At 39.1% G+C, this 26,179-nt stretch overlaps 1 protein-coding gene across 1 annotated transcript in view; it reads left to right on the forward strand.

Moving 5' to 3' along the window:
- TG (thyroglobulin) overlaps positions 1-26,179 on the forward strand; it is a 148,896-nt gene that overhangs the window by 31,470 nt on the left and 91,247 nt on the right. Inside the window, exons 20-34 of the mRNA XM_039715491.1 lie at positions 2,135-2,383; positions 7,012-7,161; positions 8,703-8,873; positions 11,595-11,717; positions 13,381-13,496; positions 14,126-14,234; positions 15,421-15,618; positions 17,517-17,684; positions 18,213-18,278; positions 18,980-19,060; positions 21,132-21,269; positions 22,394-22,570; positions 23,528-23,639; positions 24,120-24,199; positions 25,697-25,840. Coding sequence (XP_039571425.1) covers positions 2,135-2,383; positions 7,012-7,161; positions 8,703-8,873; positions 11,595-11,717; positions 13,381-13,496; positions 14,126-14,234; positions 15,421-15,618; positions 17,517-17,684; positions 18,213-18,278; positions 18,980-19,060; positions 21,132-21,269; positions 22,394-22,570; positions 23,528-23,639; positions 24,120-24,199; positions 25,697-25,840 — 2,082 coding nt within the window. The remainder of the gene's footprint in view (positions 1-2,134; positions 2,384-7,011; positions 7,162-8,702; positions 8,874-11,594; positions 11,718-13,380; positions 13,497-14,125; positions 14,235-15,420; positions 15,619-17,516; positions 17,685-18,212; positions 18,279-18,979; positions 19,061-21,131; positions 21,270-22,393; positions 22,571-23,527; positions 23,640-24,119; positions 24,200-25,696; positions 25,841-26,179) is intronic.

Below are 26,179 nucleotides of genomic sequence, written 5' to 3' on the forward strand. Positions count from 1 at the left end.
TGGATTAAACCTGATTTACTTTTAATCATTTTGCTTCCCTGTCTTTATAACACTGGTGTTGTGTTTTTGAGCTTTTGGGGTTGATATATTTCCCTTCTCAGGCTGTGACCACACAGTGGAAAGAAGCTGTAATTGAATGTTTCTTTCAGATAGGACTGCAGCTGCCTTAACTAGGATTGCAAATTACTTTATCGGGCATGAGCTGAACTGTCCCAGATGTTAATTTCCATCGGACAAGTCCTCAGTGGTGGAAAAGTGTTTATATTCATTGTGTTCAGAGAAACACAATTCACACATTGTCAAAAACTCAACTAATTTCTTCCAAGTTATTTTTTTCTTTTTTTTTTCCCTTTTCCCTCTTTTTCTGTTAGTTTCATTACCTTTGGCACTAAAGAATGATCCTTCCTTTTGATGTCCTAGAGCAACTATACAGAGACCACTGACTGGCAAATGTTTGCTGTGGTTTCCGTGAGAGTGAGGGGTGGTGTAAGGAACTTCTTTCAAAGCAGTCAGTATTTTCCTTCAATATAAAATATATCCCAAGTTCAAATCCCTCTGTGGGCATATCAGGGATAGTGGCCTGTACCAAGAATAATGTGGCCAGCAGGCCCAGGGCAGTGACTGACCCCATACTCAGCACTGGTGAAGCCACACCTTGAATCCTGTGTTCATTTTTGGACCCCTCACTTCAAAAAGGATGTTGAGGTTCTAGAGCATGTCCAGAGATGGGCAATGGAGCTGGAGAAGGGTCTGATGTGGATGTGGAGCAGCTGAGGGAGCTGAGGCTGTTTAGCCTGGAGAAAAGGGGAGATCTTATTGCTCTCTACAGCTGCCTGAAAGGAGGTGAGGTCATTCTCTTCTCCCAGGTCTCAAGTGACAGGACAAGAGGAAATGGCCTCAGGCAGTCCCAGGGGAGGTCTGATTAGATATTAGAAATTTTTTCATTGAGAGAACGGTCAGGCATTAGAATAAGCCGGCCAGGCAGGTGGTGGAGTCATTGTCTCTGGCAATGCTCAAGGGGCATCTGGATGTGTCCCTTGCGAATGTTATTCAGAGGTGATTATGGTGCTGCTGGGCTGGTGGTTGGACTAGACTATCTTGAAGGACTCTCCCAACCTTGGTGATTCTGTGTGACCTTTTCTCCAATTTTACTGCTTTGGAATGGTGTTCCCAGCACTAAAAATAAGTAGCTCTGTGTTCTTCCTTCTAACTTTGGGGCTTGGAGATATGTGTCCTACAGCAATTTTTCTTGACCAGAACTGAATTCAAAATCCTTCAAGACACAGATGACAGCTGCAGTGGTCCTGTAGCTCCTGGCTCTACAGTTTGATGTTGTTTACATCCATCAAGTTGTTCCATGTTCTAAGGGAAGCACAGAACATAGAATGATAGAATAGCTTGGCTTGGAAGGGACCTTTAAAGGTCATCTAGTCCAACACCTCTGCCATGGGCAGGGACATCTTCAACTCAAGTTCATCAGAGTCCCTTCCAATCTGACCTTGAACATTTCCAGGGGTGGGGCAACTTGGTCAAGTGTTTCACCACCATCACTGTAAAAAAATTTCTTCCTTATGTCTAAATCTAAATTGTATCTAATCTCAATTATATTTTATCTTTTTTGTTCCATTGCCCCTGGGAATATTCAAGCAGTTTGCAGAAAGTGAATCAAAGTATAAGTGTGTTATGTTTTATATTCAACTTTTCTTTTGAATGTGTTCCTCATTGAGGGAATTACCTTTTTGACCCTCTCCACAATAAAAATTCCCTGTAGTACAAAAATAGCTTTTTAAGGGAATGATTGTATGGTTTCAGAAGAGACAGAGCAGAACCTGCTCTCTCTGTATGGTCATGGCACCAACATATCCCATTAAGTTCCAACTTTCACTACCTGCTAAGGCAGCTTTGGGCCCTTCTATTTGAGGTGGTTTTGGGTGTATTTAAGCAGAGTAAAGTAAGACTGTAATTTTATAGATGCTGTCCAGATTAATTGGGGTCTGCTGTTTGTTGACATGCTTGTATTTCTGCATCTGCCTCTGTTTTTAACTTCAACCCATCAGTTTCTGTGTGGTTATCCATTCCTGTATTACGGAAATGTCTTTCATGCTATTTTGTTGTATTTTTTTCCCTTCCTTAGAAAATGCAATTGTTGGGGAAAATCTCATTGGAGCATTTATAAAAGAGATTAAGGATGGTGTTTTTCTGCTGCATTTGGATTCCAAGCAGTTCCTAGCAGATTCTGTCATTGATTTTCCCCGGGATGAAGAGTTTGATCTGTCTCCCCGTGTGCAACTGGGATGTAGAAGTGGGTTTAGAAGAATTTCATCTCCTGGAAAAGCAGGAATTTCATCTCCTGGGAAAGCAGGCCCTAATTCACAAGGATGTGGTAGGTCTCAGTTTTACCTTTCCATTCTTAGATGTTGTCAGGAATCAGTATAAAGCTGAAATTAGAAAGTCAGTGAAGTTCTGTTTAAAATTCATATTTGAAAGGTGTGAGGCACCAATGTGAATGGGAGTGATGGGAATTAGTGCTTTGCTTACTGTTCATTCCTTGTGTTGAACCAAAGATTTGGCATCATGGCACTGACATTGTGTAGAGAGTTTTGTATACATTTTTGAGAGTTTTGTAAACAGTTTAGATCTGTCTGGTAATAGAAGTCATTCTGTAATGCACATGATCCTTAATAAGAGGATTTCACAAAGATAATATAGCCAGAGCTTCAGATAATGATCCATTACCTGGAATAGAAACCTAGATGCAGAAATGCTAAAAGTCCTGACATTGTGAATTTCTGGGACAAGTCCAGCCAGCTCAGATGGAAGCTTTTTTTGATGCTGGCCAACACCCAGACCTAACTGCACTTCTGCCCTCTTTTCTTTTTCCTTCTGTTTAGTCTGCTTCCCTCGAACAGGCTGCCTTTCTGCCAGCATCCTGCTTAGGGCTGCCAAACCTGTCTTTTCCACAGCTCCCCGTGGCTGTGCCAGCCTGTCCTTGGTACCAGGTCATGCTGCCAAAGTGACTTTGCCTTACCACTCTTGTTTCTATCAACACCAACCTTCCTGCAGATCCTGGTTCCATGGTGGCCAATTGTCCTCAGTGAGTCTCATTTATGCCAGTTTGGGATGTATTCACTATATCTAGCCTTTTAAAATCCAGGGAACAGAGGAGAGATGTACCACTTTTAGGTATAAGATAACAGGCAGGTTTTGGATAAGTTTTCTGATGGGAATATTTTCAGGTATTCATCATTTCATTGCTCTGAAGCACATCAGAATATGTGAAAAAACTTATCTCCCTGCTTGGTGTGGTGTTTCTCTTTAAGTTCAGAGAGTATCTTAATACCTGGGTAAGGTAATCAAGTGATGAACACTTTTGAACTGCTTTAAGGATAAGGGTAAATTGTCTGCAAATTCAGTTCCTCTCCACAGTCTGAAACATTTCAGATCTGGGTTATTTAAACACACACAGAAAAAAAATATTAATTCCTGCTGAGTCCAGAGTCCATAGCAATTTGCAGCTACTTAACAAGATATAGTGTTGTATTGCTTAAAGGTATCATTATTTTTTAAGTAAAATCCATCACCTCGAGCAGAACTTACAAAGAATTGCATCTTTCTGCCAAGTTTTGCCTGCCAGGCATAAAGGCCTCTAGGAGGCAGCGAATTAACTTGCCTTGCATACATATTTGAACCAGCTAGCTGGGGAAAATGTCACTCAGTAAAACAGACATCATAGATATGTGGAAAGGAGACAGTTTCTGCTCCAGCCTTTGCCAGAGATTTCATACTCTAAGCTGTCATAGTGTACTGCTGCTGGACACTGGTTGGTGTTGCAGGGTGCATATTTTATTCTGAGCAGGGAACTTAGGAATTCAGGTTCTGTTTCTTCTAATATATATAAAAATATATATATATGGATATATTCTGCTCATTCATCCTGTCTGTGTCTGTTTCCCCTCTAATAATAGTGACAATTAGTAAGAAGCATCACCAGAAAACAAAATTGTGTGAAGGTGGCAGAAATTCTTTATTCTCTTCTCTTTCCTGTTCTGGCTTGTTCTTGAAACAGAAATGGTGTTCTGAGATCCTGATCCTTTTGATTTGTTTGGTTTTGTTTCATTGTCAATGTCATTGCTTTTCCTTCAGGAAGCCCAGTAGCAGCAGGTTTCTGGTGTTCTCAATCAGCTTAATATATTCTTTTATGAACATGCAGCTTGTACGTATCTGCCTCTTTGTCCCTGGTATTTTCCTTACAGTCACCTGTTTATTTGCATCTATTGTTGTGTTGTTTCACGTTTTCCCACCTGTAAAATGGGGAGTATTTATCATATGTTAGTTTTTCTTATATGACTTTTTTTCTTAGTCTCAGCCTTACACAGTTATGTTATGTCACAGGTATCTATAAATACAATTCCTTAGGGGTAATAATATAATTTTAACTAAATTTTAATAGTAGAAAAGGCACTTTCCTTTGCTGATATATGAGTTAAAATTAAGAGAGTTAGAAACTGTCCAGGGAGACTTTAGGAACATAACCCTTCTCCCCATTTATTTCAGGAGAAAACCTAAAGGCCATTTGTAAATTAGCTTTGTATTATTATACATTTTGTAAATTAGCTTTGTCTTATTATACATTTTTATGCTGGTTCTTTTTATTCAAAATGATGATTCTATCAGAGTTGCTTTAAACATAATATAACCCAAATGAAAGGGCTAGATTTATAGCTGATTGACTGCTCAAGATTTATTTCTAATCATCTATATCAATAATCTGATATCCCAAAGTTTTCCAGCATCCCTGGAGGGAAGCAGGAGCAGGGCAAGCATCGGGCAATGATTGCTGGGACAGTTTTTGAACTGGCTCAGTGTAGTGAGAGCTGAGGCTTTTGTGAAGGGCAATATCCCTGTGGAATCACTTCAGTGAGCTGCTTCTTAGCCTGGATTTTGCAGCTTGTTCCCCTGGTACACAGAAGCCCAAGTCCAGTTAGAAGTGAGACCAGGTTCCAAATTTTTTGTGCAGGAGCAAGGGGTAAAATTTATTTAAGGGTTTTTGTTTCTTATATTTCAATATTTTTTCCTGTTTTAGGGTTACACAGTTTGTTCCCACTGGTAACACTTAGCTGCGAGATTTTGGTTGAGAGTTGTTCTCTAGTTTCTTATGGTGTTAAAATCTATTAATGTTTGAAAGAAGTACAATATAGTGGCTTGTATTCACTTATAGGGTCAAACTGAACCTACATGTGATTGTATCAGCATGGCCTGTAGCTGAACTGATAGGTCCTTCCAAGAGTTAAAGAGTCTAGAAAATGTGATTCTGCACCAACATTTTTTACTGTTCTTTGTATCCTTTTGTCAATCCAACATGTGAAATGAAAGGCAATTTTTCCTGCTCAAAATGTGATAGGAAACACAGATGTTTCTTTCACATTGTGACTAAAACGACAAAAAAAAGGAGAAAGATTGAAAAGCTTAATTTGTTTATTTTTAAACTTTAATTGCTTAATTAGCCTCTTCATTCATTGCATTTTGTCTTCAATTTAGGTGTGGATTTCTCATTTCACTTTAATTTCTGCTGGTTTTCAATGAGTATTATGCTTTTTGCGTGTGTTGGAAATTCTTTAAAACATATCAGGCACTTGTGCATTAGATGATGGGTTTTGAAAGGAGAATCCTGACTGATCCAGGTTTTTTTTTAATTCTGTAATTGATTTTAGATATGTGTTTTACCCAGAGTAATTGCCTGATGCACAATAGGAGGAAAATTTCAGTCTCACAGTTGTAGCCTCTCAGACCTTCCCACTGGATTATTTACAGATGATGAAGGAAGATTTGATAATTTTCCTACTAGCTGTCTTTTTAGTCGGTTATAATTTGATCCCATGAGTTAAATTAATTTACATTCTGGCGTGTTGGCCAGAACATCAATTAATCACATGGGTTATAGTGAGAATGGCCAATATTCCACTGCAGTTTCTCTCTCTTGGAAGCTTAAACTTCTGTCAGGATGCAGGGCAAGAACAGAAATAAAGTTTTGCACCTTGTCAAAGTCCCAAAATATACATTTGATAGTGTTTTGAAGGAAATCTACATCTGGGAAGCAGCTGTGAAATAACAAGCAGGGATATTGTCCTGAAAATATGTCTGTGACTCTTCTGCTTTAATGTTAATTTGAATGCTCTGGAGGGAAAGACAGTATTCCATGATATCCCAGAAGACAAAGAATTTTCTCTGTAATATGCAATGGGTCAGCTGGAAATATTGCTCCTGATTGTTTTGAAAATGGTACAGATACAGACTAAGAACATCACTGAGAACACCTTTTTTGTTTTGTGTTTGGGTTGTCATGTGCACAGCTAGTGGCTTTTAATCCAGCCCTTACTGTTTAGTTTGGAAGTGCTTAACAAAAATTTCTTTACCAGGAATTCTGAATAAAAGTGTTACCATATGGTGGATTTCTGTATGATGGGTTTGGAGTTGCTGCTCCTCAGAACCTTCCTGTGTCTGTTTGTCATGTTAGAAGTTACTCTTTGTAGCTTATCTTCCTTTGTTTTCTTTCACAACTCATCCACCTGCATTATCTTATTACAAATGGATTTGACAGTTGGAAACCAGGCCTGGACTTGGCATTTCCGAGGAGCTTCATGTGCTCTAATTCAAGAAGAGATTTTGGGTGATCTGAGAAAACGTATCACAGCCTATATTCCTGTCATTGATGAGTTTAATGATCACTTAAAGAGTGTTTGCTTTGTTATACCACTTAGAAATACATATATGAAGAGCTTGAAGCCTATGGCAAATCTATCAGCATTATAAATATATATACATATTTATATATTTATACATGATGTATTTATATTTATATGTATAATTATATGTCTATTTATAGGTATATTTTAATATATTTTATATATTTATATTTATACTTTTATATTTTTTTATATATACCCACACGTGTGCAAATGCCAGAAGTGGTTGAATTCCAAAGGAGTAATAAGGTGATTGTTCTCTTTGCAGTTGTTTGTCCTCCAGGCAGTTATTTCCAGGATGATGAGTGCATTCCCTGCCCTCTTGGCTACTATCAGTATCAGACAGGACATTCCTTCTGTATCAAGTGTCCTGTGGGCAAAACTACCTACTCCTATGGGGCAATCAGTGCTGATCACTGTAAGTTGGACTCATTTTTTTCCATATCCTTTATTTTCTGGCTTCAAATATCTAATGATTTTTTTAAAATTCATGTCTAAGTTTTTTTTAAAAAAATTAATCCTCCCTCTGGGGGTTTTTGGATGGATGTGATCCCTTCTGCATACATTTAAAAGCATTTTACAAAGTACAAACTGTCTGGTTTTTTGACCAAAAATGCATGAGAAACAAGTGGTCAGTCTTGTCCAGGATGTTGTGGTTCCTCTAGACATGTTCATTGTCCTCAGGAATGATATCTGGGTGTTCAGTATCAGTAATAAACTTCTTATGAAGTTCATTTATTGTCACTCTCATGAAGACTAAAATAGTCTTGTTTTGTGCAGCTCTTTCCCCTGCAAATACAAACACTTCTCACAAAGTAACTATTGAAATGTTCACTACAGCTGGTGAATTTAGCTTAAATTATTTGTTTTTATTCATGCAGTTCTATACAGAAAATCAAATATTAGGTCCAAATTCAGTTTTGTCTACAGAATTATATAAAATAAGATAAATAAGAGTAACAAGAATAGGCTTCTTGGGAAATGTCATTAAGTATATGGTCTACTTTGTTCTCTTTCAACCCATTTGTTCTCTTAGGTGGGATAAACCTCCCATTTTTATTGTAATGTAGCCCAACATCAATTAGCTTTTGCCTATGGTTGTCATTCTTCTTTTCCATGTGTGTCCCCTGGGTAGGTATTGGACTTGTGTCCTCAAGAGTTTGCTCCTTAGGGTTTAAAACTTGCACTTGCAATTTTTTTTTACTAAACCTGTTCCCTGCCTAGTTTCCACTTTAGTTTTGTGCTGCACCTAAATTCCAGCCCTCTCCAAAGTGCCAGGCTACACATAATCCTCCTCCTTTCTTTCAGTCCCTGCTGTCTCTCTGCAGAGTCTGAGGAATTCTTCTGAATTAATTGGTGTGATAGCTCTTCTCATTGCTCACAACATGCCACAGATCCACTGCAGCAGTCACTGAACAAACCTGTATGAAAGTACAGCTCCTTCTCTACACTTTGCTTTACAGCACTGGAAATACACCAACAGAGATTTGATGCATGACAGAGAATCCAAAAAATGTTTGAAACACAAATTGAGTTAGCAACAAAGCAGTGAGACTACCATGCTTCAGAGTGTGCAAATACAGTGCGAATCTTAGCTGAATTTTCAGTGAAGTCTCTGCTGTGCTCAGGAGGCTTTTGTCCCACAGCACTCAAACATTGTCCTACTGCATCGACAGGACCAGTGGCTGCACAAAGGCTCCCTCTGAACATCAGAAAATGTTTTTTGCTGTGGGTACAACCAAGCACAGGCCCAGGTTGCCCAGGGAGGCTGTGGAGTCCTTGCAGAGGGGTGACAGCCATCTGGAGAGGGTCCTGTACATCCAGCTCTAGGTGGCCCTGCCTGAGCAGGGGGCTCTGACCTTACGACCTCCAGAGGTCCTGTCCAGCCTCTGAATTCTGTGAAACTCAGTGTCAGGATCATCAAAGAGCTTTTCTCCCTTCCTCTGCTCCTTTGTCCAGGTGTCACCCCCTGCCAGAGCAGTGAGCAGGGCCTGCAGTGTGATGAAGATGGCCAGTACAGGCCTTCCCAGCAGGACCCTGCCACCAAGAAATCCCTCTGTGTCGACAGCTTTGGGGCAGCCCTGGACTGGACTGAAACAGAAAATCTCCTGACAGATGAGCAGTGCTTGGGTAAGTGGCAGAAAAATGTTTTGGATATGCTTTGACCCCACATAGGTAAAACTTCCTTATGAAGAGACTAAGCACTCCACAGCTTATGGGTCTTCACTGTCCCATAGTTATTCACTTTCCCATACTTGTGGCCTCTGCCTTAAGCCACATTCCTCCTTAGTTTTGAATTTCTTGACTACACTGGGGAAGCTATTTCTGGTAAGGGAAGAGAGAGAAGCAGGTTTCCTGCACTCTCAGATGGCTGCCAGCTTTTGATGTGTACTGACCCTGTGCTCTCTCTGCTTGGAAACTCAAAATAATAATGAGAGGGATAATGTGAAAAAAGCAGATTTATTAATTTATTTGTAAAATTATCCCTTATCTGTGTATTCATGGGAAATAGAATATTTTCAGCAATGACCTCACAGTCACAACATAACATCACCCTCTGGGCTCCTGCTGTAAGGTATCTGACTTGGGGAACACATCCTGGCAGGCTGGAAGAGGTTACTTCTGCTTGAATACAGCTGCAAAATGATGGTTTTCAAGGATGAAAAACTTAAAAAAAACAAAGAAAGTCATCTATCAAACAGTCCCCAGACTGCCTGCAGTAAGGTCTAATTACACCTCTCAGCCTCAAAGCTTTTGATTTTTCCCAGAAGTTTTTATATTCTCATCATATGATTGGTATTGAATTTAATGGAATATTCTGTTTAGAAACTGATGCCATGGTGCTTTGAATTAGACAATGTCTTATGACAAATGTGATCAGTGGAAGCAGTGTGAAAAATAAAGTCCTCAGTTGTGAGGAGGTTGCAAAACTATCTTCAGTTAAAATAACTTTTTTTCCTCTGAGCATACTCAGAGACTGATCACAGTTATGAACATGAAGTGAAAGCCTCTGTTGCTCTCAGTCATGGGGTTGTTGGGATGTTTCTCTGCAGAGAGGACTCAGGATCTTAATTCTCCTGTTGACATGAGCCTTTCTGCTTGGGCATTTCTGACTGTGCCAGATGGAGCTGTTATAGACATTTGTGTTTGGTTTTGTGGGTCATTTTCAACAGCCATAAATATTTGTAGTGACATCTTGTAGATGTCACTACAAATATTTATGACTGTTGAAAATTCATTTAGGACTTTATAAACACAGCAACAATGTGTCATGGAATCACAGAACGACTGGGGTTGGAAGGGATCTTAGAGATCCTCTACTTCCAACCCCTTGCCATGAGCAGGGATAATGTGCTGTGGTCACTTAAATATAGTGGAACATCACCCTGTGGGCACACTGTGCCCAGCCCCCTGGTAACACAGGTGGTAGCAACCTCAGAAGGGTGGTGGTGGCACTGGGTGTTCTCTCACCAGCCTGTAATCCTCTGCAGGGCACAGATTACAGGCTCCTCTGGAGTCTGGATTAGATTCCTCACCCCATTTAGTATCTTTTGGGGTTTGCATCTCCAAACCACAGGAGCTTTTCCCAGTGTGTGAACAGAGCTGCTTGGCAGACTCCTCACACAGGCAGGTCCAGTGCCAAGGGAGCAGATGAAAGGGTTGGATCAGAAAAGTGACAGTGAGCTGTGAAAGTGGAATGGAGCAGTAATAAAGCAGCATGTTGGACATACTAGCTTGGATATAGCCTTGGGGCTGGAGTCAGTGGATGTGTTGGGAACTTTTTTTCTTTTCACAAATGCAACAGGATTGCTGGAATGCATTCCTCAGCATGTTGGACATACTAGCTTGGATATAGCCTTGGGGCTGGAGTCAGTGGATGTGTTGGGAACTTTTTTCTTTTCACAAATGGAACAGGATTGCTGGAATGCATTCCTTGAGCTTTTATTGCAGCATCATCCTCATTACACAGTTGAGACAATAGAAAGATGACAAAGCTCACTTACTGCTAGTGACAGCTAAAGGTTTCTTTGTTACAGAACATTTTAAAAACTTTCTAGCCAATAGCATATTGCTAAAGCTTAGAGACAGTTGTTCTAGCCAATCACTAAAAGCACATGTACACCTGCTTCACACATTTGCTTGTCTTCTTTTTATTAACAATACACAATATTAAATTATTAAGCTTAAAACCTTCTGCTGTCTTGCTAAGCATATTTTTCTGCAGTCTTGCGGTCTATCTTAGCCAAGCCTAAAACTCAAGCTATTGTCTCATGTCCTTGCTTGCTATACTATTGTAACTTTTTCTACTTTCAAACTTTGCAGCTGCAGCTAGTTCTAATTTCTCTGCTCTTTCTGTTTCTGAGGCCTGCTTTTCCCAACTTTCTGAAAATCGTCTTACCTTTACTGTTTCCCACAGTGGAGATCAGGCTGTGTTTCTGGATTTCCTGTCTAACCAAGTGCTGTTGGAGCTGTCTCTTTTTTCTGTGACTGATTTGGAGAAAGTTGGTTCCCACTTTGACTCAATAGTTGGTTCAATGCCATGAACAAGTAATGAGAGATGGCAGGTCTGCTGCTGCAAGAGAAGCCTCACTGGAAAGTAAAATCCCAGCCCACTCCTGGCTAACTATTTTTTAAAACATCTTGTGACACTTTTTATTTCAAAGCAGAAATTCTACCCTCACAGCAGCTGTCTCCTGCATTATCTGTGAGGTTGTGGTACATCATTTAATGAGCAAAGCTCTTTTCCCACAGAATTCTTCAAGCTTAATTTCTACCTAAAGTCTTTGTCTGTTTGTAGCATGGGAACTGATAATACTACTTGGTTGGGGTTTTTTGTTGTCTTTGTTTTAGTGCTCAGAAAATTTGAAAGAGTTCCTGCCTCCAACCTGATTTATGGGTCAGAAGAAGCTCAAATTCTTCAGTCTCAGTCATTTGGGGGAGACCTGCAAAGTACATATTTTCAGTGCATTTCAGGTGAGAAAACTGAGAAAAGCTGTAGAGGCAACACTAATAATTGTGGAAAATAATATTTTCATGTGAGTTTATAGTTAAGTTCCTGGATGAAATATATGTTCTGCAGTTTGTCACCAATTCACTGCAAGATATTTACAACTTTTAGTGACCTTGGTTCAGGGAAAAGGTTGATGTTTCTTTCAGAAAGAAGTCTTTTGACTTTACATACTACTTCAGACAAGTCATCTGACTTTAAAGCCAGTTGATGTAGTTTGCAATACGAATGAGAACTGAGATTTAAACCAGGAAACATTCATCAGACTGTGCAGATGTGCAGATAAAAGAAGAATTAGGTGTTCAGAACATATGAAAAGCCAGTTTTTACTTCTTCACAAATTACCTGATTGGCACATAAAATAGGAATAATCATCCTTGCTTACATCAGAAGGGCATTATAAGGAGTTCAGAGATATTCCTCTGCCAAATCTTGCAGTTTATATACTATATTGCAGCTGGTTTCAGTTGGTTCAGAACCACCTAGAACCCAGAGGAATCACCACACTGCTTTCAGGTGCTTTGAGTCAGTCCCACCTTGTGTCTCCTAAAGCTCAGGCTGTGAAAGGAGGCAGAGGGATCTGTTCAAAGTAAAAGCTCTCTATAGTAACACATATGTCCAAAATTCTGACAAATCAGTGGCTTTGTGTCACATGCCATGGTCTAGTTGAAGCAATCACCTCTCATGCTAAGAGCTGAATATGTGAAGCCTTTTGTTTCTAGAATGATTGTCCTGCACAAGCTCATCCTTGCTGTATACTGTAAGAGTTCTTGCACCTTCCCCTGAAAATGGAGATCTTCAAAAGCAAGACACTGAGCTGAGAGAACCTGAGAACAAACCTGGGGAGCAAATCATGCCCCTTTGCCAACCAATCTGGTTCCATCTCTCTCATAGCTGTGTTTTCTTTGTAAGTTATGTAAATAAATGGTAGCACAACTACAAAATATCACTGCTGAAATTCTCATTGAGAGATGAAGGTTAATCGTTCCCTCCCAAAGTCCCTGTAAGGTCAGATAGCTCAGCTTGCATTTCAGCTGATGTTTTGATCTAAGTTGGTTGATTTTATACTAAAGATTTGGAAAGTGTTTCACCAAGGCTAGTAGCAGAGCTATGGGAGTAAGTTAATGGTGAATGTGTAAGGGCAGAAGGATCTTTCCCTAAATCTGGAAGGGATTGCTCTTTCTCCCTTACAGTGGCCAGGGGGTTGCTGCAGGGGAAGCCCAGCATGTTAGAAGAATTTGAAATTTGGTATTTCCCTCCTTCCTCTCACTGATATTTGTCCCAATATCCTTGCCATGGGGTTACTGTATCAGGCAGATGTGAGGTGCTGGCAAAGTGGTTCATGAGAGTCATGCCTCAGGCAAAATTATCCAGCAGTCTTTAAGTATGTGGGTGTGTGGTCTGACCCATCTCAGCTGTTTATATCATCAGGTGATGAACAACTTTCTGCATTAATTTAATTAAATTTAAAAGCCTTAACTCTCTACTAAAATAGTTGAGTACTGAAGTTCATTTGGCTAACTAAATTAATGTCTGATAAACATACAGAAATCTAAATAAGTGGCAGTAAGCAGTGGAATTTGTAGCAACCATTTTGCTGGTAAACCTAACATTTCCTTCATTTTTCAGGCTGTGAGAGGAAAGATGCCTGTGGCTTTGCAGCAGTAACTCCTGCTGGTACTGATGTGCTCTGTGAATTATACAGTGCTGCTGAAGCCAACTTCAACTGCACCACCTCTGGATTGGTAAGAGTGATCATATTTACAAATACATGTTTATCACAGTGCTGTGTGTTCAATGTAAGTAGACAAAATCACAGAAGAAAGGCAGGCTGTCTCCTGAGCCCTTGGACATTGCTTGTCCCTATGGCAGTGGTAAATCCCTGCAAGCTGGTAAAGAGGCAGCACCCAGATGTTTCCAAAAATGACATCTGAATACCTCAGTGTTTGAAACATCACACAGCACTGCTGTCCCTAAAATGTGCTGAGCACCTGCAGATAGGATATCAGGTTGGTTTTAAAAGAGTGTTAATCTGGATAGACCAAACTAGAAGTGGCCAGGTTGGTAATCAGGTCACCTGAAACAATCCTACTTTCTGAGTCCCTTCCTCTAGCCCAGGGTTTGAACTGTGTTCTCTTTATCACTGTACTATTTTCCTATTCACTACTTTAAACAGCAATGTGGCATTGAGGAGCTGAGATCTCAGTTTGATAGTGTAAAAATTGTCTGTATGAGAAAGAATAAAAAATGTGGAGTTGTGCTGTGTTAACCTTTGTGTTGCTCATTACCCCCCCATGAGTTTCTTAATAAAGAAAATTTAGGAGAGGAAATCCATGAGGGTGTATTTACTTTGCTTGCCTGTTTTCTGTCTCAGGTGCAAGGTGTCTTGGGGAACCCTTCTGCCACTGGCATCAGTGGCCTCAGCTGCTTGCTGCGTGTCAGGAACCCAGGGGGAGATGCACTGATGGTCTTCTTGAAGAGAGGTACCAGATGTGAATCCCTCACCTAAATCTGACTCTGTGTCCAAGCTGGTTGTTACTTCTGTAGAGGATCATGACTAAATTTGGGAGCATCTTTGTTTAAGAAGACACAATACTTTTTAAAGAGCTCAACATTTAGTGACAGTCCAGAAGCTTTAGCAAATCTTTCTTTCATATCTTGCTCCCTATAAATTAGGAATACTTTTGTAAGCTGTATTGATGATTTTTGCCAGCAAGTAGTCCCATAAAAACTCAAAATCTATCCAATGTATTTTCCTATTCTGTTCTGTTCTGATTTCTCTTAACTAAACAGTTTATTATTTGACTATATAAGGCATTATTAATGACCACCCTGTACATAATTTAATTTCACTTTACTTTTGATTGTGAATTGTTATAGTAATATACCAGCCAAGAAGTAAAGTGCTCTCCATGAATCCCAAAACATTTCAGCTGAACTAATGAATGCATGAGACAAACTTTATTTATTTACTTATTTATTTACGGCCTGAGTGTGGCTGATAGCACCACATCCATTGTGTGTCCAGCTTTAAGTGTCATGCCAAACTGGAAACAAGATAACCAAATGCTGCAGGGCTTGATTCAAAACTCTCTGGTTTTACCATGTTCTTTGTACTTCTATCCAATCCTCTGAGGCACTATTTATTAATATTAACAAAAAATAAAAGATCTAAGTCTTACCTGAAAATAAATCAAGTCCCCTGAGCTTGTTGTGATTGGTATAATATTTTAAATAAAAGATCTATTCTAGTTTTCTAGATCCAAAATTGTATGAATCATGGCCTCCTAGTTAGCAGAAGTCCTAATTGCAGATGCTGTTTTGCTGGACAAATGGCACGTTTTGCTTTTTAAATGAGATAAATTAGTTTAATTTTTATCTGAGAGTTACTAACAGTGTAACTGAGTGCTTGAAGGTGGAATACTACTACCCTTACTGCATAGATCAGTTTAGGAGCTCTTTGGTGGCAGTGCATTACAACCAGCTACTCAACAATGATGGCACCACATCATTTGACGATCTTATCTTGCTTCTGAAACTCAAAAATCCAGAAATGGGCTTTTAAAACTGAGTTTTGATCATAAAACTTTCAACCAGCTCCAGTCTGCAGGCAATTCAGAAACATTCCTTGAGCTCCCCTTGAGCTCCTTTCCCTTTGTGTCTCCCCAGGACAGGAATTCAGCTCCTCTGGAGTGAAGGCCTTTGAGAGGACTGGCTTCCAGAACGTTCTGTCCGGCGTGTACCGCTCCCTGGTGCTCCCAGCAGCCGGCACATCCCAGACTGATGCTGGGCTGCTCTGCAGGCAGGAGTGCAGCCGGGACTCCTGCTGTGATGGCTTCATCCTGAGCCAGCTCCTGCTGGATGCAGGTACTGCCTGCCTGCCCAGGACAGAGTCCTGCAGCAGGAAACCAATGCTAAATGGGTACAAGTCATTGCTGGACACAGTACACCCACCTTTGCCTCATACCTCTGTGAGCAGCTTGTCTCCACACCACTGACTTTCCTTTGGTGTTGTGAAGGTTTGAGTAATGCCCAGGACCTGAGGCAGCAATCTGCTCTTGGAACAAAATGGGCATTTTGAAGGGAAAAGCCTGGCAGGGTTCCAGCAGTGTTTGGGCAATGCTCTTGGGAATATGGTGTGACTGTGCAGGGCCAGGACTTGGACTCAGGGGTCCTTGTGGGTTCTTCCAACTGAGCCTGTTCTCTGTGTGTGTGACAACTCCATCTGGATGAGACAAATTGTCCATACATAGCACAGCTTGGTAGGCAAAAGTTGGTGCCTTCAGCTGATGCAGGAGCTAAAATGGTGCCTCCAGAAAGAGTTCTTGTGGTGAAAATCAGCTTCCTTTTAAGAGCAGGAAAAAAGGATGCATAGGAGAATTATGTTAGATTATTGCCTGCAGAAATGCTAAAATCTCCCAGGTCTGGATGTCGGTCTAGGAGAACAAGTGGCAGTGGGATGGATGGAGTCTGGCAGAGGTGGGACTTTGGCACAACCGGATTTTTGCTAACAAGTTCAAGCACTTTATGCCAGTGCTGACTTTTTGCAGTTTAGTTTCAAGCTCACATAGTATTGACTTTCCTCCTGGAAATGCATTTCTTGTGGGAAATGTGAAGTTTTAAATTACATGCCTCAAGGATTTGAAGACAAGCTCTATCAACAGCTAGGAGTTGGACTTGATGATTCTTGTAGGTCTCTTCCAACTCAGGATATTCTATGATTCTGTGAAATCCAGGCATGTGCTAGTGGCTGATATGTGACAAGCACTTCTCCAGTTTGGAGTTGAAACTAATTCTAGATTTAAGAAAATCTGTGAAAATCTGTCACAAATTATCTGTGAAAGTTTTCAAGAAAATATTTCCAGAAAATTATTCTCTATTTTGGCATCTCTTTTTTTTTTTTTCTTTTTTGCATCATGGTATTCTAGATGATATTGTAAATTGTCCATTTCTCTGTACATTTACAATCACATTTTGGGTTCTCTCAACTTGTGAGTGTAGAAGGTGAATATTTCTTTGGCTGGGGTGACTATTTGGATCAGTTATACAGGTAAATACATTACTTGGACTGGCATTTTGCTTAAAAAGAAAGAAAAAAGAAGGAAAATGTAACATATTCAATATCTCATGTGCCCACTCCATAAGAACAAACTAGAGAGGGCATTGTAAAATCTTAGAAATGCCTGAGCTGTGGCACCAAGTGCAAAGCAAGAACTGAGTATTGTCTAGAAGTTATGGTAACAGATTGATGTCAGAACATGTGGCCTTAAGCACTCTGGTCCCCCAACTCACAGGGAGACTCAGGCCTGGGATGACTGAAATCAGGCACCAGATCAGGAAAACATTGCAGTAAAAGTATAGAAGTGCTTTTTTTTTTTTTTTTTTTTTTTTTGTTCAGAACGTGAGATTTTAAGACCATCAAAGGATTGGATGTGTCTCTGTGGTGCTATGAAGTGCTGAGAACATTGTTGGGTATTATCAGATAAGAGTAATATTTTATTAGGTGATAATAGTATGTGCCTGAACTCCCTGCAAAACAGGCTACAAATGTTTAGTTTGGGTATGAGTAGCTAACCTTAGCACTCAAATTTGAACATATGAATCTCATTTGCTTATTTAGTTTAGTTTTGGGTTTTTTTGGCAGTAATGCTGAAGGATATCTCCCTCAGTGACACAAGTTCAGCTGGAACTTAGAGAAAGTACTGGGGGGCTTGAGTAGGTGCAAAGCCTTAGTGCAGTGATGCAGCTGTGTCTTCTGCCCCCAGGTACCATTCTGTGCAGTTTGCTGAGCTCCCCAGATGTGCTGATCTGCAATGCCAAAGGCTGGAGTCCAACACCCACCTCAGCCATGGGGGACATGTGCAAAGGTGTGAGCTATGATGAGAAGGAGAAGAAGTTTTCCTTCACCCTGGGAGGACAAGTGTTCAGTGGAAGTAAGTGAATTACCTCAATTTACATTGGTTCTCCTTAATTGTTTTATGGACACTGTCTTATTCACCAGCCTGCCCTTGTACTCCAATGCTTTTTTCAATTAAATCCATATCATAAGTGAATAAGAATTCTCTGGCTGGATGTGTTGCTGGATAGATGGACCTCTCACATTTTGCCACATGAATATTAATGAAAATTGAGACTCTGTTTAATATGTCACTCTGTAATACCTACAGCAGTTAATTCAGGCAGATCCAAGCCAATAATCTGAAAGAAAGGTTAAGTCTGGAACAAAGATAAAAAGGGAGATGCCTAGACCTACATGGTAAAAGCAATGATAGGAAATTGAGTAAAGTTTGGCACCCTGGACCCAGACTAGCCCCATGACACCTGGGACCTTCTTCCTTAGCCTTTTGTTTTGTAATGAAGGTGATGCATAGTTTAGTCATGTGTTTTCTATGCAATTTATGAGCATTGAAAAAACATGGTTAATTCAAACAGCTGTTCTAACAAATTTTTTTCTTTATTAGCTTCTCAGTTGATGGAAGAGGCAGAAAGAAATTTCACTAGCTTTCAGGAAATTTACCTGTGGAGAGGTAAGTTACCTTTCAGAATTTCTCACAAAAACTTGAACAGTAGGGGGTGGCAGATGTCACTTCTACAATGGAAATGTCATTGTCACTTCATTTCATGCTATCCAAATTAGGACACAATTCAGAAGCCTATTGGCAGGGATGTATGATTTGGAGTAATTCTTCTACTGCCAGTTTAATGAAATTTGGGTAAATCTTGTGTCTAAGAACATAATTTATAACTTTTAATACCCTTGGAAATGATATCATGAAGACACGTGCCTTTGTCCCTTCAGTCTCCAAGTACCATAATAATTTGGCAGTTTATGCCTAATTACATGGGTTATGTTTATTAGCAGAATAATTGTATTTTTTTCTTTCTGAACCTTACCATGTACGTGGCAGGACTTGCACAAATGATTTGTAATAATAATTTGTGCTTTATAAGTGCACAAAGCCTTCAGAGGGCTGAATGCAGAGTGACTGTGGATATGGCATTTACTTTTGTCATCCAAACAAGGCATCTTGGTTTAGGTGTTCCCTAGAGCTATACAGAGATACAGGTTTTACTCAGTCTTGATTCAACATTTGGAAGAACTACCAAAGGAATTTTCCTAAGTGGTGCACTTTATATATTTGTTCAGTTTTGGGAACTGAGGATTACTTTGTCTTGTGAAAGAAAGATAAAGGAATTACTCTGGTCTTTGATTCCTTTTTCATTCCAGACTCTGATATGGCCACCCGGACGAAAACCTCTTTGTGTGAGGCTGCTGCTTTGGAGACAAAGGATGATCTGGTGTTATCAGGTATTAGAGCAATAGCAGACAGAGCAGGCAACAGAAGAAAGCAGAGAGGGGGTGCAGAATTTATCCAGAAAATATAATATATTGCTTTATATATGTTCATTATGGTAGAGGTATTGTAAAGTCCAGAGGATTTCCCTGAAACAGGATGCCTGACACAGGTTTTGCGAAAGATGTTTTATGGCTTTATGATTCTTTCCTTGCCAGGACAGGCTGAAAATTAGGGTGTTAAAATGTTCAGTGTGAGACCTGTTCTTTCACACTTACTGAGCTGAAGAGGCACAGGAAATATTATTTGGCTGACAAAAAAATTTCACATAAACCCAGGAATTAAATCCTTGGCCTGGGTACCTGGGCATCTTTACTGCTTCTGGCAGTATGATTGTACATGCAGAGCATAGAGAAATCCAGCATGAAATGCAATCACAAGTGTTTCTTCCATGCATGATGACAATGAGGGACCTGTGAAATTCTCTTAGCTCCTTTGTTATTCCAGGGTTTGCTCTTTGTTGTATGAAGTCATGCATAGGTTCAAATAATTTGTAGGAAGTTGCTGGAGTTCATTTGGACCTTCAGCACCATAGTTCTAAGAGAAAATGAGCAGTGGAGTTTGCTGAAAGCACCTTGATTCATTTTTATTGAATTGTAATCTTTGCTGAGGAGTCCTGATGAATGTCTGAGCATATTAATATGTGCAAAGTCCTAAAAGGAAGTGAATTGCTTATGGTATTTGAAAGGAAAGTAAGCTAAAATAATTAAAAAACTAAAAATGCCCATTTACCTAGCAGAGCTCCTATACAGTTAGGGGTATTTTAAAGTCTAGACTTAAAAAGAGAGAGAGAAAAATGTAGTTACTATGGTCGTTGAAATTATCTTGTATTTACCTGCCAAGGCATGAGTGCAGCCCTCAGGGTTCTTCCTTTACCTGCTGGGGCTGATGATATCATTAAAACCTACAGTTATGCAAGGAATGCAGTTTTTACCTCCATCCCTAAATCTTAGTCTTGGCACCAGCTGTTCAAGAGGAACTGAAGGTTGAAGTTATGACTTGAGAGGTAGCAGGAATTATAGGTTATCTTTTTTAGGAAGTCATGAATACATGTGGGAAAATGTCTACAGAGCTATTATCACTTGATATTCATTTGTAACAAACAGGGTAACATATATTTTCTAATTTCTGATAGAAAATTCAAAGCTACATTTTCAGCATGTCAGTAGGTGCTTCAGCACTTGACAGAATCACCAGCATTTCTTTACTTCTTGTTTTCACTATGGTCTGATTATTTCACTGCATCTAAGGTTAAGTAATACAATGTTTCACAATGTTGGAACTGGGGATGAGACCTGCTGATGACATTTGGTAAATAAAAAGTGTTTATGAAGAAATTTGTAAGAGATCAGTGAAGAGGGTCCATTTCTTTTATTACTGGACCCTTATTTAAGGGGATGAATTTGGGAATAAGAAAATAGCTGTGATTTATTGTTTCAGAGGGAGCTCAGGAGATATAAATCACTGCATACATGTCTAAAGGTCACAGGCAGGTGACAGAAATGAGTTATTTAATGTGGTCTGTGGGAGCATAAATTCAGAGAAATGAGCTTAAATGACTGAAATAGGTAGTAAGCTTGTCAAGAAAACTTAAAATTTAGAGGTGTAAAAACTTCTCAAGGGAATATAAGGAAGCTGCTCTATTTTGAATTAACAAAACTACATCAATTAAGGAATTACAAACATCCTTTGAATCCTCATACTTCACTCTTAGGATATTGTGTCACATGACAGAGTAGAGCAAACTAATTTCTAGGAGCAGGAATTTTCATCTAGTTTTTGGATGTTGGAAATAGTCTGGCAGTGCTATTTTGTGCAGTGCAGCTCAGAGAGGAGGCACTGCCTATAGGAGAGTCACTGTGGGTGGACAATTCTGTTATTAAAAGCAGGCTTTGGTGTATTCTATCCCTACAAAATTATTGCAGCTGTTTTACTGAGAAAGGCAGAATTTTATATATAAATAAATTTAATGCATTCCAGAGCATAGTTAATTTTTGTGGGTTTCTTTGTTTGTTTGTATCTCAGATTCCACAAAGGATCTTTTCTACCTAATGGACAACAGCCAGATACAAAGTGACCAGAACTACTCTCTCCCTTACCAGCAGTACTGGGTCTTCAGGCAGAAGTACTCAGCTGAGGAAGCTCTGCTTTGGTGTCTCACACGTAAGGCATCATGGAGACTGTTATTCTGTAGGGGATAATAACTAACTAAAATCTTTTAGCAACTGTTATAATAATGATGAGTAAAAACTTTAGACTTTGAGATTTTTTTTTTGTAGACAACTCCTAAAATTTTCATGGAAATTACCAATGGGGCCACCTGTTTATTCCTTACAGTCTTTGCCTGCCATGTCAGAAAGAGTGCCCATAATTCACATCAGGGTGCCCCTGTCACAGGCAAGAGGAGTCAAAAGTACAGCTTGGGCAATGCCCTGCTGTTCTGGAAGTGTACCACTCCAAATAGGGAGGTGGAATACTGGTAAAAGAAAGTAAAATTGAGATGATTTGGGTTAGTGATAAATTACATTTTGATGCAGTAAATGGAGAAGAATTTCTAGCTCTACGAGGAAGTCAGAACTGGGAGTACTAAAGTGCACACACATCACTGTAAGAAGTCAGTAGAGCTATTCCTATTTAAAATTAAGCATGGACACACATGTTTACAGGAGCTATTGACTGGCAATTAAGAAATGGATTTGACATCTTTGGTTCTTTTCTGAAGGTGTGCTGTTACCCCAGGACAAACTTCAGAACAAATTGCTATGAGCAAATGTCTTGAATAGCTGATTCTATGAAAGTTATGTTTAGTTTTGTGTCATGTTTGAATGTTTCAGAAATATTTTTTGTAAAAACTTATTAAAACATTGTAGACCTTTTTGTCCTTTTTATGGCTGATGCAGAGTTCTCTTATCATTATACAATTTGTACGTCAGATTTACTAAAAAAGAAAGAGATCTTTATGGATTAAAATATTAAAGAGAGACCAATACACTGAAGTAATTCTTGTCACAGCTGCGGAGCTTATCTTCCCAATTAGCTGTGCTGGATCTCCTTTACTCTGCTCTCCAGGTAAACCTGCTCTTAAGTGCCACTGGGGCCAGAATGTGTCCCTCTTTCTCTTGCACTTTAAAATCATTAAATTAATTAATTTGCAGATTGGTAGGATAATATTGAAATTCTCGCTTTTAGTTGTTTGCTGATGGATAGCTTTGCTCTGAGAACATGAAGGGGAGCAGAGAGGGAAAGGAGCCCTCATGGGTGTAACTGTTCATGGCTTTGCTTCCTAGGCTGTGCCCAAGAGGAAGAGTTCTGTCGAATGGCAGATCTGCAAAGGGCCACAGACCAATACTTTGTGTGTACCCTCTACCCAGAGACACAGATTTGTGACAGCAGCATCAACCAAATCCCAGGAAACTGTGCAACTGTGCTACCCTGGCAACCACAGACACTGTACCATAAAATAGGCAAGTTTTGGTATTTGGATGTGTAATGTCTGCTCTAACCCTGGCAATGCAAGCCATTGTTTTGGCTCTTGGTTCTGAGATAAAAAGTCTGCATGTATAAATGAGTCTTGGGATGTGATGGTGCAAGGGAAGGTCAGGCTGGCTGGGATATGTTTTTTCATTTTCAGTTCAGAATGGAAAGAATTAACCATGACTTTTACTGTCCACCTCAGCCATTCCCAAGTCAGAGAGGCCAAGTGGATCTCAAATTTTATATCAGTTTTTAGCCCTTTTTATAATATGAGTGAAATAGGAATGTCATTGGAACCTCACAATCTACCATTAAAATTTCTACAGTAGCTAAATAATGCAAAAATTGAAAGCACTGAGTATAATTTTTATTTTGCTTTAAGTATTTTTTAGCAAATGCAGAGCTATAAATGTGAATTTTAACCTTTGCTCTTTGGATACTTGGAAAGTTCAATGTTTTTCTCATAGGGCACTTGAAAGGAAGCTGGACAAACAAGCCTGTTTTCACTGTACAGGAACATGTAATTTTGCTGTGACAAATGTAAAGGTCCACAGAACTGAGCTATTTAATCCTGTCATTTTGGGGAGCCCAAAGGGCAGCATGGGATGAATAATACATGAGAATCTTCCAGTCTGGAGCTGTATCCCAATTTAAAGCCTTGTGGAAGAACTAGCATCAACATAGGTCTCAGAAACAAAAGGCCTGGCTGGAAGTCTTTCCTTGGTGATGTAATTTGCTAAGCTTCCAGAGCCTTCACTTGGTGAATTTTTATTCATCTTCAGATTTAACAATCAAAATTTTCTGTGATAGCAGAAAACTATCTTTTAATAGATCAGACCAGAGCTCAGCATAAAAGCACAGACTGGACCTCTACCATTTGATTACTTGGCCAGTATACGATAAAGTTAAACTGATTATTCCAATATTGTTTTTCTTCTTCCTTCTAGTCACTCTTAAAAGTTCTGTGAAGAGCTTCTACACACGTGTACCATTCCAGAAAGTAACAGAAATCTCAGTGAGGAATAAGACTGACATGAGCAGAAAAGCTGTTTCAGATGGGTAGGACATGAATGTTCCTTTGTTCTCCTTGAAATTTTAACCATGTCTGTAATTCCAAGGCTGTGTTATGCAAATAAAATAAATCAGAAACATTGATCCAAGAATTGCATTGTTTGAGAGTGTTTAATGAAGAAAAGATAATATGTGGCTTAAAGGAGATTTACAATTGAGTCATAAATAATAATCTATATAATTATTAATTATAGACACGAACATTGTTACTTATAATGCTACTATTTACTAGTTTGCCTGTTAAATCTCTTAGCAATGATACACCAAATCAATTTAGAGTAATATTTTTAGGGCAGATACCAAAATAATAATCTAAATTAATAGCTGTAGGAGTATCCTAAGCATAATTACATATGGAAAATGTATGGAAGTGTGTGTGTATACTGGTTCTTCATCCTTATTGTGAAAGGCATCTCTACAGGTTCTGAGTGTCTAATGATGCCATGGATAATGTTTTCCCTTTCCCAGGTTTTTTGAGTGTGAGCGTTGGTGTGATGCTGACCCCTGTTGCACAGGATTTGGCTTTTTTAATGACTCCCAGCTGTCAGGTATTTCCCCCCTGTTTTTGGTTCTAAAATAACTTCAGTCTTTCTTCATTATCCAAATTTTACCCTTTTTTTGCTCTGAAGTACACTTTAAAAGCCCTTTCTCATGCACCTCTCTTCAGCACCTTTTAGAGTTACCATAACCATTTCTAGTTCAGCCCAATGACACATTCCACATTTCAGAAATTATTAAGAAAACTTCCTGAGAATGAATCCTTAAAAGGCTGCAGTTCCAACAGCATAAAATTCAAACTGATAAAACTCCATTTTTTTCTCATTCAACAACCTCTCTTCAAAAGTGTTGCTTGATTTCTTTTAGCGATTTTTTTCCCCTTTTATGTTGTTTCAGTTTTTAAAGCCTAAAGGACTCTGAAACCTAAATATTACTGAAGTTAGGTGTATGCAAGCACATAATGTCTGTGGATATTCTGGGGCAGTTTAGCCTTTTGGCTTTCTTGGTTGTCTGACCTCTTCTGCTCCCAAATTTTAGTCTTTTGCTCAAGGAAGAGTCTTCAGCTGGTGTTTGAAATTGGATACCACCCAGCTCAAAGTCAATGAAATAGATTTTCATATATTTTTACAAATTCAGATTTAGGCCACTGAAATGTGTAACTTTGGTTTTGGTGGAGTCATGTGCTAACTCTCCCTGAGGTCACTAAATGTGCTGTTTTTATAATGCATTTTGGAATTTGAAACACTCCAGAAGTACATATTTTGAATTCCTTTTTTTGTGTTGAGCAGACAAAATTTTCACTTGGTCAAAGTGGCTTGGAAAATTAGTCCAGTGTGTTTTAGATAAGAATTTAATGTGAAAATAAAAAATAGCTGATAGTTTTCATGCTTCCTTATGATCATATGAAATTTGAAGTCTTAACTAAATATGACTTTGAGTTTATTTAAATAGTTATAAAATAAATTTTAAAAAAATTAAGGCACCCAACGTGCAAAATGGACCAATTTTTAGTTTATCTGATTAATATTTAATATCTATGACGTTTCAGACCTCCAGTCTTGGCACTCATATAGGTAAGAGACCTTTCAGTAGTAATTTTAACATGAGCTGAAATCTTCATATTTTTCAGGTTTCAAAACCTCCATATTTTTCAGGAACAAAATTATTCACACTAGGGCTTTGAAAGAATTTTTATTTTGATGTAAGTAGGGGACATGTTTCAACACACAAGCAGATTTTTAATTGCATTAACATGAAAGGGTTCCTTGCTCAGAGTTGTGACCTTTGGTCAGTGAAATTCTCTGTGATTTGGATTATAATGGATTTTAATGCTGGTACCCACCTTCCTCACAATGAATTCAATGCGATTTTTCAGCACTGGTTTCAATCACTTGGCTCATTTCAGGTATTTCCTTCCTTTGATTTCTAAGTCAGTTGAATTTCACCTAACAATCAGTGGAACCATGCTGTGTTCTTTTTCCTCACAGCACTATCTAGAAAAGGAACATTTTCCTCCTTATTTCTATAACCATGTGCATCCCTGGCAGGTGGGAAGATCGTGTGTGTGACTCTGAACAGCCTTGGAATCCAGACGTGTGCTGAGGAAGCAAGAAGTGCTTGGCACATTTCAAATTGCACTTCACCAGATGCCGAAGTCAAAATACACCCATTTGGCTGGTATCAAAAGCCTGGTAAGTGATGCAGGACACATGACCTTTCTAATGGATTTCTGCACATTGAAGTTTATTATTTAGCTTCAGTATATAAAAATTCCAGCTTCCAGCTGTAGGACCCACTTGCAAGGGCCACAGTTAGACAAGGCAAACAAGTATGTGCAAAAGAAATAAAGGTGCAATTTAATGTCCATTTTAATAAAAAAGGAATAGCAATACCTCAAAGATGCATAATTTAATTTCTTATATTCTATCAGAAACTTGTGGCCAATGTAAAAATTTAAATATATTTTGCCTCACTGTGCAGTCCTGGTCAGGATAGTCCAGGTCATTCTTTGTTTCTCATTCCTGGGCTTA

Source organism: Passer montanus, unplaced genomic scaffold (assembly GCF_014805655.1).
Source record: "Passer montanus isolate IOZ18808 unplaced genomic scaffold, ASM1480565v1 scaffold33, whole genome shotgun sequence".
NCBI classification, from domain to species: Eukaryota; Metazoa; Chordata; class Aves; order Passeriformes; family Passeridae; genus Passer; species Passer montanus.